The following is a 17,581-nucleotide window of genomic DNA, read 5'->3' as shown; positions in this document are numbered from 1 at the left end:
GGCATTTTTATTGAATATCAGGTGCCTGTAGCTACCTGGACTTATATCTGGGTCCTCTATTCTGTTCAACTGATCTACATATCTGCTTTTGTGCCAATACCATGATGTTTTTGATACTATGGCTCTGTAGTATAGGTGAAAATCAGGTATGGTGATACCTTCCGTCTTATTTTTGTTGCTCAGTATTATTTTAGATATTCGAGGTTTTTTGTGATTCCAAATGAAGTTTTAGATTGATTTTTCTATTTCCGTGAAGAATGCCTTTGGAATTTTGATGGGGATTGCATTAAATGTGTAGATTTCTTTTGGTAAGATTGCCATTTTCAGAATATTGATTCTTCCAATCCAGGAACAGGGATGCTTTCCCACTTCCTAGTGTCTTCTGCAATTTCTCCCTTGAGTGTTTTATAGTTTTCATTAGGATTCCTGCAGGATTCATAGGAATCCTGTATCTGCATTGGCACCTCTTTCCCAATTTGGGGCAAGTTTTCTTTTATAATTTTGTTGAAGGCACCTACTATGCCTTTGGAGTGAAATTCTTTTCCTTCTACTATGCCCTGAATTCTTATGTTTGATCTTTTCATAGTGTCCCGAATATCTTGAAATTCCCACTCATACTTTTCTGTTAGTTTGTCTTTCTCTTTGTTGGACTGTATTAGATCTGCTACCTGGTCTTCTAGCTTAGCTATTCTGTCCTCTCCTCCATCCATTCTACTGGTGAGATTTTCTACAGAGTTTTTTATTTCATTAAGTGTATTCTTCATTGCTAGTAATTCTGGCTGATGTTTCTTTGTTATTTCTATTTCCTTATTTATGTCTAGTATTGACCTGTTTATTTCATTAAATTGGTGTCTTGTGTTTTCTTTGATTCCTTTGGTTTCCTCTTTGATTTCTTTGAACATATTTATAGTCATGCTTTTGAAATCTTTCTCAGGCATTTTCTCTAACTCATTCTCACTGGAGGTCATTTCTGATGTATTAGTACTTTTTGGTGGATTTATATTGTTTTGATATTTTTGCATCCTCGATTATTTAATGATTGGATTTTCTAGTTAGTTGGGTATTATTAAATGTATCATACAATCTGATTTATATAACTTCAGGGTAGGAGCTTAAGGCATTAGGTTTGGCTCTCAAGACTCTCAGAATATCTACAAAAGTGACCCTAGAGTGTGGGTTTGCCTGCTATGAGAGTATTCAAGTAGGCTGAGTTTAACAACATATGCAGGCAGATTCTACAATTTAACTAAACAATGTACACTTTCAATGAAAAACCGTTGAGAGTATTTATCCAGGAATAGGTATTATGACAACCAGATCCTGTAATGTCTCTTAGGGTGTGTGTTGCCCCACCCACAGCCTTAATCCTGATGACAAGGAGGTTAAGACTTCTGATCTGTTGAGGGTTCCAAGTCAGCTTATGATCAGGTGAGACCCTTCCCTGGTGTAATCCCATTACCTCTGCTCCTCCTTGGGTCCTGCTGTTGGTTCAGGTAGATATGGCCAGGTCCCTGGACCACTGCTTTGTTTGCTGGAGCTGGGCACTGGTGGTGGGGGAGGGGAGGCTGCCAATGCTGCTCTTGTTCTCTTGCTGTTCCACGTGTTCTTCTACCTTGTGAACTGCTCCTCCATTGTTCACTGCCGTTCTCCCTTCACATTTCTTGAGTTTGCGGAGAGCTCAGGTGTGAGTGTAAGATCCCCTCACCTGGCTTTTCTTGTGGCTCAAGCTGAGCCTGGCGAACTTGGCGGAGTTACTTTTGCCGGCATGTGGGGCCTCTTGATGCTCTGGATCTCTCCGCTGCCATTTCAATTTCCTATACACTTCACTTTTTATTTAAACTGTGTATTTTGCTGAGTTTTTTTTTTTTTTTTTTTTTTTTTTGCTTTTCCTGCCTAGGCTGCTTTGGTGTGGTACCTACACTGCCATCTTAGCCAGAAGTCCGAAACAAAACATTTTTAAGAGAGGGGTTTATAAATTGAAAAATATATAATTTTGAATGCTTCTTTCTTTTTTTCTTTTTTTGAGATAGGGTCTCCCTCTAGCCCAGGCTGTCCTGGAATTCACTATATAGTCTCAGGGTGGCCTCAAAGTGATGGAGATCCTCCCACCTCTGCCTCCGGAGTGCTGGAATTAAAGGTGTGCACCACCATGCCCGGTTTGTATGCTCATTTCTATACTTACATGGATAGTAGGCATCTGTATGAGTTTCATAATACATTTTTCCTTATTTGTCACATCATTAACATTCTCATTTATTGTGTTCTGTGTGTAATGAACATTATTCTACTGTGTATTCCTCATCCCACTAGAAAATTTAATAATCTTTGAACGAGCATTTTCACATAAACCAAAGAACCTGAAAGCTCTTTGTTTTCACTACTTGTGTCTTTGTATTTGATTTCTCATGGCCTAAGGAATGAAATAAATAGGAGACTTGTGAGTTATTTTGTCATGTCAGGGTCCCTCTGTCTGTGACCAGGAGGACCCTGTTGTGCAGAACTCTTTAGTTCAGGCATGACATGGCATTCACCTGGAGTTCATCTCAGACACCACCTGCAGGAATTCACTCATGACAGCCACTTTATGGTGACATTTATGTACTCTACTGTGTGCAGGGAAGAGCAAGAGAGTTGTGAGGAGAGCCTCAAGACACTGTAGCAGTGGGGCTCTAAGCCTAGGTATGTAGCATGCTTCAGACATTGGGTCTGATCACTGGCACTGCCAAAATATATTGATGTTTTTTTAAAGATACAGTATTAGGGATGTGCCTAGTGCTATTTCTGTGGAAGATAGTTTTCTGGGCAGACATTAGCTGTGCTGATGATAAGCACTAGTTTTCCTATTTGATGTTGTTTAATCTAGCATCTTTCTGGCTTTATTAGACAGCCCCATTTTCTTAGTGTAAAACTTCCTTAGATTTATGTTATTTTGCTGAATTATAATTGGAGGAATAATCAAACAATATGTTTTAAAAGTGAATAGAATGAAAACCCTGATTTGAATGATTCTATTACAGTTTGCTAGGAAATTTGCCTTCTTCAGAATTCAAAACTTTACTTCTTTTCCATAATTGCAATTTCAATTCTATTTCCTATGCTTTTATTCTGTTACGTTGTGGGGGCTTTGTTTGAGTGTCATGATTTTTCTCAGGGCCTTTTAAACTCTGCTTTAATGTTCTATTGAAAGATCTCCTGCATTTTATTTAACTATTTCTTAAATGTTGGATATAAGTATTTTCTTTTTTTTTTCAAGGCAGGGTCTCAGTCTGGCCCAGGCTGACCTGAAATTCACTATGTAGTCTCAAGTTGGCCTTGAACTCATGGCGATCCTCTTAACTAACTCTGCCTCTCGAGTGCTGGGATTAAAGGCATGCGCCACTACACCTGGCTTAAGTTTTTAATTTTTAGGTAATAGACAAATTATGCCAATACCCACACTGAAATTTTGATCGTAAGTTAACCTTATTATAATAAGGGACCTTGTAAAATGTTTCTGAAATCAGACAGTCATAAGCTTTTCTGTGTAGTGGCATTATATCCTCCCCAGCCTGTGTAATGAGTAGTGCTCTCTAAGAGAACCATTTTGATGGCGGCTGTATGGCTCTTTATTTACTATCTGTATTAGTTGATTTTCTTGTTCCTCTGACAAAAGCAAGTTAAAGAGGGAAGTTTTCCCTCACTGTTTGAGATACAGTCCATCGTGACGGAATCATAGCAGCAGGTGCATGAGGTAGCCGATCGTATATTTGCAGTCAGGAAGCAGAGATAAATGCTGCTGTTCAGTTCGTTTTCTCTTCTTTTTCCTTTTCGTTCAGTCCATTATCTCAGCTCATGGCTTAATGCAACTCACATTCAGGGTGATCCTCCCTCCTCTGTTCAACATCTCTGGAAACACAACACCCCACAATACCAGAGGTTTGTCTCCTAGGTGATTCTAAATCCCAGTTGACCATGAAGATGAACCATCCCATCATTACTAACCTTTGTTTTATATGTATGTGCAAGTGCTGGTGTGTTTGGGTTGACATATATGTGCAAGTACATGTGTGTGTGTGTGTGTATTAGTATGTGTGGAGAGTAGAGGATAACTTTGTTGTCATCCTTAGGAACAACTATCCACCATTTTTTTTTTAAGAGAAAGCGAGAGAGCAAGAAAGAGGGAGAATTGGCTTGCCAGGTCTTCAGCCACTGAAATTGAACGCTAGATGCTTGTGCCACCTAGTTGTGCTTGCCTCACCTTTGTGCGTCTGGTTTATGTGGGATCTAGAGAGAGAATTTGATGGGTGTAGTCCATCTTTTAGTACAAGATTAGCCCATCATTTTCAAAGAGAGGGTCTCTTATTTCCCAAACATCACTGATTAGGCTAGACTGGATAGCCAGGAAGTTCTAGGACCCTCCTGTCTACTTCCCCAGCAGTGGGCACATGCCACCCAACCCAGTCTTTTTATGTGGGTTTTCCAGGGTTCAAACCCAGATCCTTATGCTTGTGAAGCAACCACTTTATCGACTGAGCTATTTCTCCATCACTGACTTTCTATATGTGAAAATGATGTTCACCAAAGTAATAGATTACCAAAGTATGTCTGTACTTTATTTATGTACTAGTAACATTAGGAGAGCAAATGGGAAGGTTGCTTTGAATGTGTGTTTGTGTGTATTTATAGTGTGTTGTCCTTTCATATTCATGAAGGAATCTAAGGTGAGAGATTACTGTGCTTCAGGCAAATTCATGCAAATGTGAAGGATTTGCACCAAGACATAGCAGAATGTGAAGAAATTTCAGTGTTCACAACCTTTCAGTTCACATGAATATGAACTGGAGAGATGGCTCAGCAGTTAAGGCATTTGCCTGCAAAGCTAAATGACCTGGGTTCGATTTCCCAGTTCCCACTTAAAGCCATATGCACAAGGTGGTGTATGCATCTGGAATGCCCTGGTGTTTGTTCTCTCACTGCTTGCATATGAATAAATAACAATGTAAAAAATTAGCATGAATCGCCTTAACATTGTTCTGCTCCCCTTCTTTTGCAAGTAGAATATTACCCAGCCTGCATGGCATGACGTGCAGTGTGTTGCAGCCTTCCTTCCTTGTTCTTCTGGCCTCATGTCCCTGTCTCATTTCTGTCTCTCAAGAGCTGGTCTTCTGACCTGTAATCTGTCATGTGGGTTCTGTCTCTTACTTTTAACTTACTGTCCCTCCTGAGGTTTGTGTCATGTACATCTTCTGGTTCATGTCCCTGGATTAGTGCCACCTGTACAGTGTTTGCTGACTACCAAAACAGGACTGACCTCTCTATATTAGGAATCCCGTGCTTTATTTTCTTTATAGCATCTGTCATGGTAAGAAATGAACATTTTCCATCTTTCTCTTCCAATTAAAATATAACATACATGGAACAAGGCTCATGTTTTCCCCACAGAAGTCCCAGTCTCTAGAAGAGCATACTGTGCAGGGTGGTTTAAGTATTTGTCAGTGCATTCATACTAGAGGAGAGTGGTGGGCTGAGTCTGTGGTGTATAGTGGTGTCTGACAGCTGAAAGTCCAGGACCAATTGGATAGCATTCTGTGGTCATTTAGCAAAGACCTCCATGTTTACAAGGAAAGAGATGTTTGCCAAGAATGCTCCAATCTGACAATAGATGTGCCCATCTTTGTACTTCAGGGTATTCTGCCTTGGAAATAATAGTAGAGCTCCTATGTGGGGCACTGTGAGGATTAAATGTGATAACACACCATGTATTATAGAACACTCAGTATTTGTCTGAGAGAGATGTTTGATGTTTGCTCATAAACTTCAGTTGCTGGTTGTTTAGACAAAGAGATTCCAGGCACATTTCAGAGCAGGTCCTCCAAAATGCAATGACAGGACTTCCCTTCATCCACAGCTGAGTAGATTTTCTTTAGCCCTCCTGGAAATGTGCTTGAGATGTGCCTTGATTTTCAAATCTGCATTGTAAAGGGAGCCATTCTCTAAACCTGCACTATCAGTAGGGTTCTTTAAATTCAGATGATTGAAGTTTCAGTTTTTCCCTGCCATTGAAGCCCATTTCAGGTACATAACAAGCACACATGAACATCATTACCTGTAAATGCCTGTAACTCTGTAGAAAGTTCTACTTTCAGCAACTGGGAAATGTAAGAACAGCACTTTTCATGTGCTTAGATGGTGTTGTTGAGGCTTGCTTCCTAGATACATGTTTAGTTAAAAATATGGGGTACTTTAAAAAAATTTTATTTATTTACTTTTATTATTAGATATGGACATATTTTTAATAATTTTTTGTTCATTTTTATTTATTTATTTGAGAGTAAGAGAGAGAGGAAGAGGCAGGTAGAGAAAGAGAGAGAGAATGGCCGTGCCAGGGCCTCCAGCCACTGCAAACGAATTCCAGATGCATGTGCCCCCTTGTGCATCTGGCTAACGTGGGTCCTGGGAAATCAAGCCTCGAACCATGGTACTTAGGCTTCACAGGCAAGCACTTAACAGCTAAGCCATCTCTCTTGCCCACGAAGTACTTTTTAATAGCAGAATAAAGTATCTTCTGGATCTTTAGAAAGTTTCTCATCAGAATGGCTCATTACTACTCATTATTAATTGGATGTTCAACCTACTCTTTCTTCCTTGTTGCAAATATTTGGAGCCAGTAATATGACACACAGCAGGCCTAGTTTCCTGCATATTTGCCACTAGGCAGCTCAAGGTCACAGATACTATTCCCGTCATCTCACTGGAGGCACATGCCAGGGAATGAGCCTGTGGATTCAGAGCTGCAGTTCTTAGTGTGCCCTGAGAAAAGGTTTGAATACTCTCCTCCTGGGAGCTGGTATATTCTTCATTACTCCATGTAAATTGAATTTGTACACTTTTCATTATCTCTCCTTTTCCTCTTTCCCATCTACATTTTCTGCCACCTTTTCTCATACAGCCTTTCTTTTTGTTCTCTCCTTCTGTCTGTGTTTTTATCGCTTTATTTCCTCCATTGCCCTCCTTACTGTAAAGGGATACAGCATTTTCTTTAAACCATTTGAGGAAATTCTGTTTGCTTCTTTGTAATGAAGTAAATTTTTTGTGTGTGTGATGGTGCTAGACATTGAATCCAAAATATCCTTGCACATGGTAGGCAGGCACTCCTAAAATTGTTCTAGAGCTCCAACCCTTCAAGTGACCTTTTTAAATTTTATTTTATTTTTATGAAGAACATACTTTATATGGATACATCATATGTTGGTACAATTTTTTTTCCTCCTTCCTGCCTCCATTCGCAGGGGGCTCTCCTCAGTGGTGTTGCAGGAATTCCCCATGGGGTTATGATTATGGGTTGTGGGAGCAGCAGTCAGTTATTGGGGGGAGGCAGTGTCTCTGGGTATGACATCCCCCCAACCTGTGGCTCTTACAATCTTTCCTCCCCCACTTCTGCAAAATTCCCTGAGCCTTGGTGGGTGTGTTTTAAGTCTACTTCAGTGATGAGCTCTTGGGAGCCTCTGGATTTCTGCTTTGGTGTGTGTTGAGTACCATCATCATCTGTCTCCTTCACCTTGGTGCTGATTGTCAGGCTCACCGTGGAAGCAGCACTCTTGTTCATCTCCCCAGTTCCTCTGTGGTTTTGCCTGGGACTTGACCAGGTGTGCTTTGCTGCTTCAGGTCTCTCTACCATCTGAAAAAGACAAATAGATTCTCCAATAGAGAGTGGACTCAGCCTATATTAAATAGAAAAAGAGTTATTAGTTTAAGGAGATTTTGATGGAAGTAGCCCTTCTTTTAGCCAGAATAGTGAGAGCTTGATATTGGAGAGCATAATCTTTGTCTCTGTAGGATTCTGACATGGTTTTCAGTTCCATATATGGGTTCCTTTCCATTGAGTAGTCTCTTAGCCAATCAGCAAGCCATTGGTTTCCCAACAAGGCTGTGTGCCACCATTGCACTAGTATGCACATCTTGTCTGGCTGGTTTCTTCTGAATAGCTTAGACCCTGCTTGATTACTTTCCCCCAGTGGTTAAAATTGCACCTTCCAGCACTAGATGGGCTATGTGTCTGGGGACTGACTCTCTTCCAGATTGCAGCTGAGTCTTTCTGTGTTCTGTGTCAGCAGCAGATAGTACCTTTAGCAGGTAATCAAGTACCTTGACATAAACCTGCTTGTTTTGGGCACCTCGAAGGTCTCTTGAATCAATACTTCAATGTGGGTAGCACCAATTTCTGGTACTGGGAGGTATAGGCCAGAGGCAAAGATATTTTAAGGTTAGGCTTCATCCCACTCTCCTCAGGGCCCTTCTTTTTAGATCTTCCCCTTTATTCCTATTGAGGATTAAATCTTTTAGTCTACCTTTAGGGAGAAAGTTTTCTTTGGTACCAATTTATTTTGGGTTTAGTTCTGTGTTTATTTCCTCCCAACCTCTCCTTCCCCTCCTCCCAAACCCTTCCATCCCTATTGTCTGGACCTCAAGTTACCTACCCAGTATGCCAGCAACCAAGCTGATCCAGGTTAGGAACCGCAGATGAGTTAAAACATGTGGCATTTGTCTTTCTGTGATTATGTGCGTTTGCTGAGTATGATCTGTTCTAAGTCCATCTATTTTCCTACAAATTTCATTGCATTGTTTTTTTCTTACTACTGAGTTGAATTCCATTGTGTAAACATACCACAACTTCATTATCCATTCATCCAATGATGGGCACCTGGGTTGATTCCAGTTCTTAGATATTATGAATTAAGCAGCTATAAACATGGTTGAGCAAATAGCTCTGTAGTGAGTCATAGAACATTCAGGGTAAATGTCTAGTAAGGGAATAACTGGGTTTGTTGGTAGCTCTATATTCATCTTTTCAGGAATTTCCACATTGAGTTACATAGTTGTTGTAAAAGTTTGCCTTCCACCAACAGTGAATGAGTGCTCCCCTTTCTCCACATCCTAACCAACACTTATTGTTGTTTTTTTTTTAATGATTGTCTTCCTTACTGGCGTAAGGTGGAATCTCACAGTTGTTTTAATTTGTATTTCTGTGATCGTTAGGGATGCTGAAGTTTTACTTAAGTGTGTGTTAGCCATTTTTATTTCTTCCTCTGAGAACTCCCTATTCAGTTCTCTGCCCCAATTTTGGAATTGGTTGTTTGATTTTTTTTTATTGTTTAGTTTTTTTAGTTTTTTGTAGATTTTAGATATTAGGCTTCTGTCAGTGGTATAACTGGCAAAATTTTCCTCCCATTCTGTGGGTAATCTGTTGGCTCTGCTTATGGTATGTATGTCTATGCAAAAGCGTTTTGATTTCATGAGTTCCTATTGGTTGAGTGATTGTTTAATTTCCTGGGCTACTGGAGTATTATTGTTTAGTAAGTCTTGTTCAGTAAGTCTGTCCATATTCCTATATTGTGGAGAGTTCCTATTTTTTCTTTTAATACTTTAAGAATTTCAGGTCTTATATTGAGGTCTTTAATCCATTTGAAGTTGATTTTTATGTATAGTGAGATGATTGGGTCTAGTTTTTTTTCATTTTATTTTATTTTATTTTACATGTGGTTATCCAATTTGTCCAGTATCATTGGCTGAAGATGCTGTCTTTTCTGCAGTCTATGTTATTGGCACCTTTGTCAAAGATGAAGTAGCTGCAATTACTTGACTTAAAGTCCATGTCTTCAATTTGGCTCCGTTGGTCTATATTTCTGTTTTTATGCCAGCACATGCTGTTTTTATTACCATGGCTCTTCAATATAGCTTTAGATTGGGTATGGTGATACTTCCAGTGGTTTTTCTTTTGCTGTGGATATGTTTGGATATCAGAGGCTTGCTTCCATTCCATATGAAACCCATTGTCTGGGCATGGTGGTGCACATCTTTAATCATAGCACTTGGGAGGCAGAGGCAGGATCACTGTGAGTTCAAGGCCTGAGACTACGTAGTGAATTCCAGGTCATCATGGGCTAGATCGAGACCCTACCTCAACAAACAAAAAGAAAACAAATCCAAGAGTTCCCTTCTAATTCTCTCACCACCAATCCATAGATAATTAACTAAGTTATAGACATTTCATAAATGGAATCACACAATGTGTGGAGTTTTGTCTGTTTTTCTCCTAGTGTAATATTGTACCATGTTGCATTAGTTCATTTTCTTTGTGATTTACTATTTTATTGTATGGATATGTCACATTTTAAAAAACTTTATAATTTTTTCTTTATTTGAGAGAGAGGGGGGGAATTGGTGTGCTAGGGCCTCCAGCTACTGCCGTTGAACTCCAGACATGTACCACCTAGTGCACTGTGTGACCTTGTGCTCGCCTCACCTTGTTATGCTATGATTCCTTCAGTTATCATTGGGGGGGGACTAGAGGGTGCTAATCTCACACTTCATCATTTTACAACCTATTAGTATAGATTTTTATCTCCTCAAATCTACTAATTAGATAAAACTTACTGATATATTAAGGAAATACATACATTGACTCAAATAGGGGCATAAACACATTTTTCTTCCTGATTGAAAATTGCTTGTCTGTTTTCTTCTTAGGTTCAACAGATAGATCGTGTGGTAGAAGTGGTGGAAGAGACAATTAAAGGTAATTGTTGATGGTAAGAAGCAAATGTGTATATTCTGATGAAATTTAACAGAACAGCTAATACTTCTGCAGGGTTTTTAGTAAAGCTGTTATTTTCCACATCACATCACAATGCTTTGTCTTTAACATCATCTACTGATCGAGAAGAGTCTTACCTGTTTACCTTAGAAATGAATCAGTAATTAGGTTACATTATTTTCCCTAGAAATCTTATTTTTAATTTTTCTATAAAACAGACATGAATTTGATCTCAGACCAGAAGATGGAGCTTAATTTTAAAATACAGAAATGTTTTGGATGGAGGATAAAGTTAAGTTGCAAAGCACTTGTCTAACATACATGAGGCTCCAGTCAGCCTTCAGTACTTGGATAAAATTAAGTATTAAAATAAATAAAATCAGGAAGTTTAGTGCATGCGAATGCTTGTTCATGTATGTATGAGAGTGTACCATGACCCACGAGTGGAGGTCAGAGGACAACTTTCTGGTCAGTCCTCACCTTTCCACCTCATTTGAGGTGAGGTTTCTTTCTGGACTTTCTCTGCACTTGTTCTTGTTCTGGTCTCCGAGAGCTTCCTGGAAAGGCTGTCTCTGCCCCCGTCTTGCTGTTGGTGTGCTGGCATTATGGAAGCCCACTAGGGCAGTTGGCTCCATATGTGAGGACTGGAGAGGCTTGAACTTGAGTGCTCAGGCTTGAATGGTGGGTGTTCTATCCACTGAGCAACCTTTCTACACCCAAATAAGCAATTTTTATTTTCATATTTTATGTGCTATCATGAAAAGTCCTTTTCCAATAACATTTAATGCTTAAACTTCTTTTAAGTATAATTTTTGAGGGAATTAGTGAGAAGAAGTGGATAAATGATACGGTAGCAAATATGGGAGAAATATGCTCAGCATACATTTTATATGTGTATGAAAATGTGTTTATTGTAACCCAGTACCATCTATAGTGATTATACATTAACAAAAACAACACATGTGATTCGTTTGGGTTATTTATACTAGGAAGTAGTATTATGTTTTTTTCAGCTGCTCATGTTCATTGAAACATATTCTTATTGATGTCACTGAGAAGTAAACCATATCCTCAGTTCTGTAGTTTAATTGTAAATATTGATTTGATACTTTTTCTGTGTTAGAGTTGCACAACTGAAAACCAGTAATATGACATTGAAATGTTAAGTCCATTGATGGCCTCATGTAAACTTAGCCATTCTCTTATAAACAAAATTTTGTGTTTTAAAACAACAAACAAGACAGACTACATCTACCACGCTGAAAATTTGAACTTTGTGCTTTTACCAGTGTTTTTCTATTTACTACCTTTCTATAATTTTAAATCTTTATTTCTTAGGGATTGATGGTTTTGCAGTCAGGTTTGCATTGCTGGCAGAAATTGCCCAATCAAGAGCAACTTTTTGGGGAAAAAAAAGGTTTATTTTGGCTTCCAAACTTGAGGGGAAGGTCCATGATGGCATGAAAAAATGATGGCATGAGCAGGGGGTGGACATCACCCCCTGGTCAACATCAGATAGACAGTAGCTGCAGGAGAGTGTGCCAAACACTGGCAAGGGGACACTGGCTAGAATACTCATGAGCCCACCCCCAACAGTACACTGCTTCCAAGAGGCATTAATTCCCAAATCTCTATCAATTGGGTACCTGGCATTCAGAATACCTAAGTTTATGGGACACCTGAATTAAACCACCACAGATGGTTACAAGATATGAGACTGAGACTATCTAAAATATTTTTTGAAACTCCAAAATACGATAAAACCATTCTCTCTATCTCTCTCTCTGCTTGCAAATAAGTAAAAATATTTCTAAAAGCTAAAAAAAAGAAAAAAGAAAAAAGAAAATCAACATTTATGATGCCATAAGGGAAAATCTGATTGACCTTGGATATGGAAGTGGCTTTTATTTATTTATTTTTTAAATTTTTTGTTCATTTTTATTTATTGAGAGTGACAGAGAGAGAGAGAGGTAGATAGATAGATAGAGAGAGAGAGAATGGGCATGCCAGGGCTTCTAGCCACTGCAAATGAACTCCAGATGTGTGCGCCCCCTTGTGCATCTGGCTAATGTGGGTCCTGGGGAATCGAGCCTTGAACCGGGGTCCTTAGGCTTCACAGGCAAGCGCTTAACCGCTAAGCCATCTCTCCAGCCCGGAAGTGGCTTTTAGATACAACATCCATGGTATCATCTATGAAAGAACTCATTTATGAGTAGACATCACTAAAATGAAAAGTTTATGCCATACATAAGACATTGTCTAGGGGATGACAAAAGCCACAGTGTGGAAGAAAATATTGGCAAAAGATATATGACATAAATGGTTATAAATGAGTGACCCAAATCATAACAGTTGACAAACAGCCTATTGCACACTTCACCAAAGAAGATGCAGGATGGAATCGTCACGTCTCAGAAGATGCTTAGAAGCACCACCCATCATCAGTGAGGTGCACATTGAAGAACTCCGGATATACCACCGTTCCCCTAGTGTCATGGCCAAGGTCTCAAACACTGGCCACACTCAATGCTGATGCAGTGTGGAAGAACAGAAACTCTTTCTCTTGCTGACGGGCAAGCAAAATGGTATGGCGTCTTTGGAGCACATCTTGTAGTTTCTTAAGTTGCACATGGTCTTCTGTATGTCGCTACTTACTGTGGTCTAGCAGTTGTGCTCCTTGGCATTTATGAGCTGCACAGAAATTGCCTCAGAAGCAACAAGATGTTCTTTGTAAGATGCATAAATTGTTATACATATATATGATGACAGATTGTTCAACACTGAGGGGAAAATGAATTATCAAGCCATGAAAGGACATAGAAGGGTCCCAAGAGCCTTTGGAAAGTGAAACACTAATCAGAAAATGCCTCAGTTTGATGCCAACTGTATGGCATTTCTGGGAAAGGTGAACGATAGAAATAATAAAAGAATCAATGGTTGCCAGTGCTTAGGGGCAGACTTGAATAGAAAGTGCACATAAGGTACTTGGGATAATGATACTGTTCTGGGCAGCATTGTGATGGTATATACATGTCATTAAACATTTGTTCAAAGCCATAGTATGTCTGTCATAAACTGTGCCATAGTGATGTCTCCGTTACTTTCAGTGGGCTTTATGTTCATCTTAGGGTTCTCAACAGAAGTGGGTGACTGCTCTCCCCTCCAGGTCTATTCTTTACCTTGACCTGAGCCCATGTAGATAACATGTAGCCTGTGTTGGCTGATGGAAGGTTGGAGTGTGCAAGAGTGGGTTGAGCATATTTCTCCTTCATCTCTCCTGCTTATTTTGGGTTGTCTGATTTTGTTATCTGAGGGCCAAGGTGCTTGTCTGCTGTCTGTCTATTGTCTATTCCGCAGGTTCCCTAACTCCCTTTCTGTTGCCTCTTCCACCAGGATTGGTACCAGCTGCCCATTGTTATTACTTAGAGTGCATTGTCTCCTGCTAAATTTCCAGAGACAGCATCTGCCTTGCTGGTAACCTAGATGTTAAGAAGGTAGCCTGGGGAAAAGCAAGACTCTGCCCCGAAGGCCCACTGCAGTCTGGCCTAACCAGAGACTTTTGTTGTAACATTGTGGCTTCCACATGTCCTTCCTGCTAGGCTAGTCGTAGCTCGAGGGCCACAGGCTGCGGCCTGTTTGTCTTCTTAGTGTGCTTATGTTCACTAGGCTGAATGTCTTTAAACCTGTGTTATTGAGATGCATTGAGACCAAAGGTGTGAACATTGTTGTGATCTACAAAAATCATAGAGGCATGCTTTGCTTTTTGTCTGTTTTGGTGGTATCAAAATGGAAAACTTCAAGTTATTTGAGTGAATCCTCACTTTTTCAAGGGTGACCTGGTAAATGTATCCACCTATAAGTTAGCTTTAGGAGTTTCCAGTTTATAATTAATTTAGTATTTTATTCTGTCATTTTGATAATTCAACAAGATATGGATCTGAACCTAAAAGGAGGAAATAAAATGTTTAAAGAATTCACCTTTATTCTTCTAAAAAATGTGTAGTCTTGGCTTATATGGTCCTTCAAACTTTTTCTTTTTCTCACATAAAGGAACTAAAAGGATTATAGGCTTGCGTATCTTTTAAATACAAGTGTATGTGAAGTTTTCTAAATAATAAAATTGTTAAAGATATTATTGTCTTTATAAAAAGATAAACCTGATTGGTTACCATCGCCAGTACCTGTAAATAATCATTTTCTGTTGCCATTAGTCGGATTTCCTTGTCAGAGTCACTCTTTTCTGCAGTCAGCCTGTGTTGGAAGAGATGCTGCCGTTATTACTGTGATTGCTGGGCTTCTTTCTAGGGTGGCTCCAAATGCTTCAAATGGGTGATCTCATAAGATTTTCCCAGGGTGGTTCAATCGACATGCATAGTTGATGTCTTTGCACCAGCTTCTCAGGGATTGCTGGCATCCTGGTTAGACTGACCTCAGTTTCCAGGGTACCTCAAGAGAGGTCTCAGGCTTCGTGCTTTGTACTTATGCACAGGCCCTGGGAGGCAGAAGCATGTCAGGTATGGCTGTTGTCAGTGTTGAGGATGAAGAAACCATCCTATGTATTCCAGTGCACAGTGCACACATACTTCCAGATGGTTTCCAAACAGAATGAGTAACTCATTGTATGTCCTCTGGGACAGTATGGAAACACATCTTCTTTTCCAATAAGATAAATTGTATTGGTTTTCAGTATATGATTTTCTTTCCCTTTAGCTCTTGCAATCTTTTTTTTTTGTATTTAACTTTTTCTATTGACAACTTCTATACTTACAGACAATAAACCATATTTCCCTCCCCTCCCCCACTTTGCCCTTCACAACTCTGCTCTCCATAATATCCCCTACCTCTCTCCATTAATCTCTCTCTTTTTAAATTTTTTTTTTGTTTATTTTTATTTATTTATTTGAGAGTGATAGAGAGAGAAAGAAGGAGGAAGGGGTGGGGGGGGAGAGGGTGAGAGAGGGAGGGAGAATGGTCGTGTGCCAGGGCCTCCAGCCACTGCAAATTAACTCTAGATGCATGTGCCACCTTGTACACCTGGCTTAAGTGGGTCCTGGGGAATGAAGCCTCTAATCAGAGTCCTTAGGCTTTACAGGCAAGTGCTTAACCACTAAGCCATCTATCCAGCCCATTAGTCTTTCTTTTAATTTGGTGTCATTATCTTTTTCTCTTATTATGAGGGTCTTGTGTGGGTATTGCTAAGCATGGCGAAGTCATAGATATCGAGGTCCATTTCTATTTGGATAGTTGCATTGTAAGGAGTGGTACACTTCTTTGGCTCTTACATTCTTTCTGCCACCTCTTCCACAATGGACCCTGAGCCTTGGAGGGTGTGAGATGTTTCAGTTCTGGACACTCCTCCATTCCTTCTTTTCAGCCTTTTGGGTCATCCCAGTGGTCATTGCCATCTGAAAAGAGAAGCTTCTCTAACCAGAAGTAAGAGTAGCACTAATATATGAATATGAATATTGAGTGTAGTACTCTCAGGGCAGTTTGGTAAGAATAATATATGCATTTATTTAGATAAGAGCAGGCTTTATACCCCTAAGGCTCATGACCTCCCTGCCATAGGCTTTTGATTAGGTTTTCAGTACCAGGCATGTATACCTTCCCATAGAGTGGGCCTCCAGTCCAATTAGAGAGCAGTTGGTTTTCCCCAGAGTAGACATGCCACTTTTGCACCTGTTCAGTCATTTGGCCTGTCTGTCCAAACTTGAGGCTTTCAGAGTCCACTGTTTTCACTGCTGATGACTTTTGTCTCCAATAGGGCTGCATGCAGTGCAGCTTTTTTCAGCTTTCAGTTGGCTGGTCTATAGGGAGAAAGCTTTCTGCTCAGCACCAGCTTGATTTCTCAGCGACTTTGCTGCTCAGGCATGTGGAGTCTTCAGCAATATGGTCTTATTATCTGTTTCTCAAGGGAAACCATGGGCCTTGGCCATAGCCTGTAATGTTTTGGAGGCAACGGGGACTTCCTTGGCCAACAAATCACTGGAAGGAATCCCATCCCTGGCAATGAAAATTTTCTGGTAGTCATCTATGGCTTCTGAATATGCCATTATTCAAAAAAGTAGGTTTTCATATGTCACATTCAGAATGTCTTGAATTTTGATTCCCCCCCCCCAACATACACACTTCTTTTACACCATCTCTTTCCCTGGTCTCACTTAGGCGTAGTATATGATTTTTTTGTGTGTGCGTTTCCCATCTTTGTGGGCAATATTTTAAAGAGCTGTTGTAGTCTGAATGTAGTACAGAAAATGTGGTACATTGGCTTTCACATACTAGAAATACATTATTATAGCTTATCTGGTATCAGTAAATAGGTGATAACTACTATCTCCCAATAATTAAAGAAGCCACAGCTTATTATTTTTACTTATTGAGTTTTCAGGGGACCTGTGTTTGTACCATGTTAATATGTGTGTAGTTATTGCTGTTTGCCTATTAAGTACCCTCCTCCCTTCCTTTCTCTTCCCTTTATGTCTCCTATTTAACTTACTGACCTCTGCTACTAAGTATTTTCATTCTCACGCAGAAGCCCAATCATTGGTAGCTAGGATCCATATATGCCAGAGAACATGTGGTGCTTGGCTTTCTGGGCCTGGGTTATCTCACTTAGTATAATCCTTTCCAGGTCCATCAGTTTTTCTGCAAATTTCATAACTTCATTTTTCTTTACCGCTGAGTAGAACTCCATTGTATAAATGTGCCACATCTTCATATTCCACTCATCAGTTGAAGGACATCTAAGCTGGTTCCATTTCCCAGCTATTATAACTTGAGGAGCAATAAACATGATTGAGCACGTACTTCTAAGGAAATGAGATGATTCCTTCGGATATATGCCTAAGAGTGCTATAGCTGGGTCATATGGTAGATCAATCTTTAGCTGTTTTAGGAACCTCCACACTGATTTCCACAATGGCTGGACCAGATTGCATTCCCACCAGCAGTGTAGAAGAGTTCCACTTTTTCCACATCCCCGCCAACTTTTATGATCATTTGTTTTCA

General features: G+C 39.8%; 1 protein-coding gene across 6 annotated transcripts in view; it reads left to right on the top strand.

Annotated features, from left to right (window-relative positions):
* The window catches only part of Cdkal1 (CDK5 regulatory subunit associated protein 1 like 1), a 670,695-nt gene that overhangs the window by 190,196 nt on the left and 462,918 nt on the right, over positions 1 to 17,581 (top strand). For all 6 annotated transcript variants that reach the window (XM_004668379.2, XM_045136581.1, XM_045136582.1 and 3 more), the window contains one exon: positions 10,507 to 10,555. In XM_004668379.2, the coding sequence (XP_004668436.1) occupies positions 10,507 to 10,555 (49 nt within the window). The remainder of the gene's footprint in view (positions 1 to 10,506; positions 10,556 to 17,581) is intronic.

This window comes from Jaculus jaculus, chromosome 17 (assembly GCF_020740685.1).
Source record: "Jaculus jaculus isolate mJacJac1 chromosome 17, mJacJac1.mat.Y.cur, whole genome shotgun sequence".
NCBI classification, from domain to species: Eukaryota; Metazoa; Chordata; class Mammalia; order Rodentia; family Dipodidae; genus Jaculus; species Jaculus jaculus.
The sequence above is the reverse complement of the archived record's forward strand: the minus strand, read 5'-3'. Positions and strand labels throughout refer to the sequence as shown.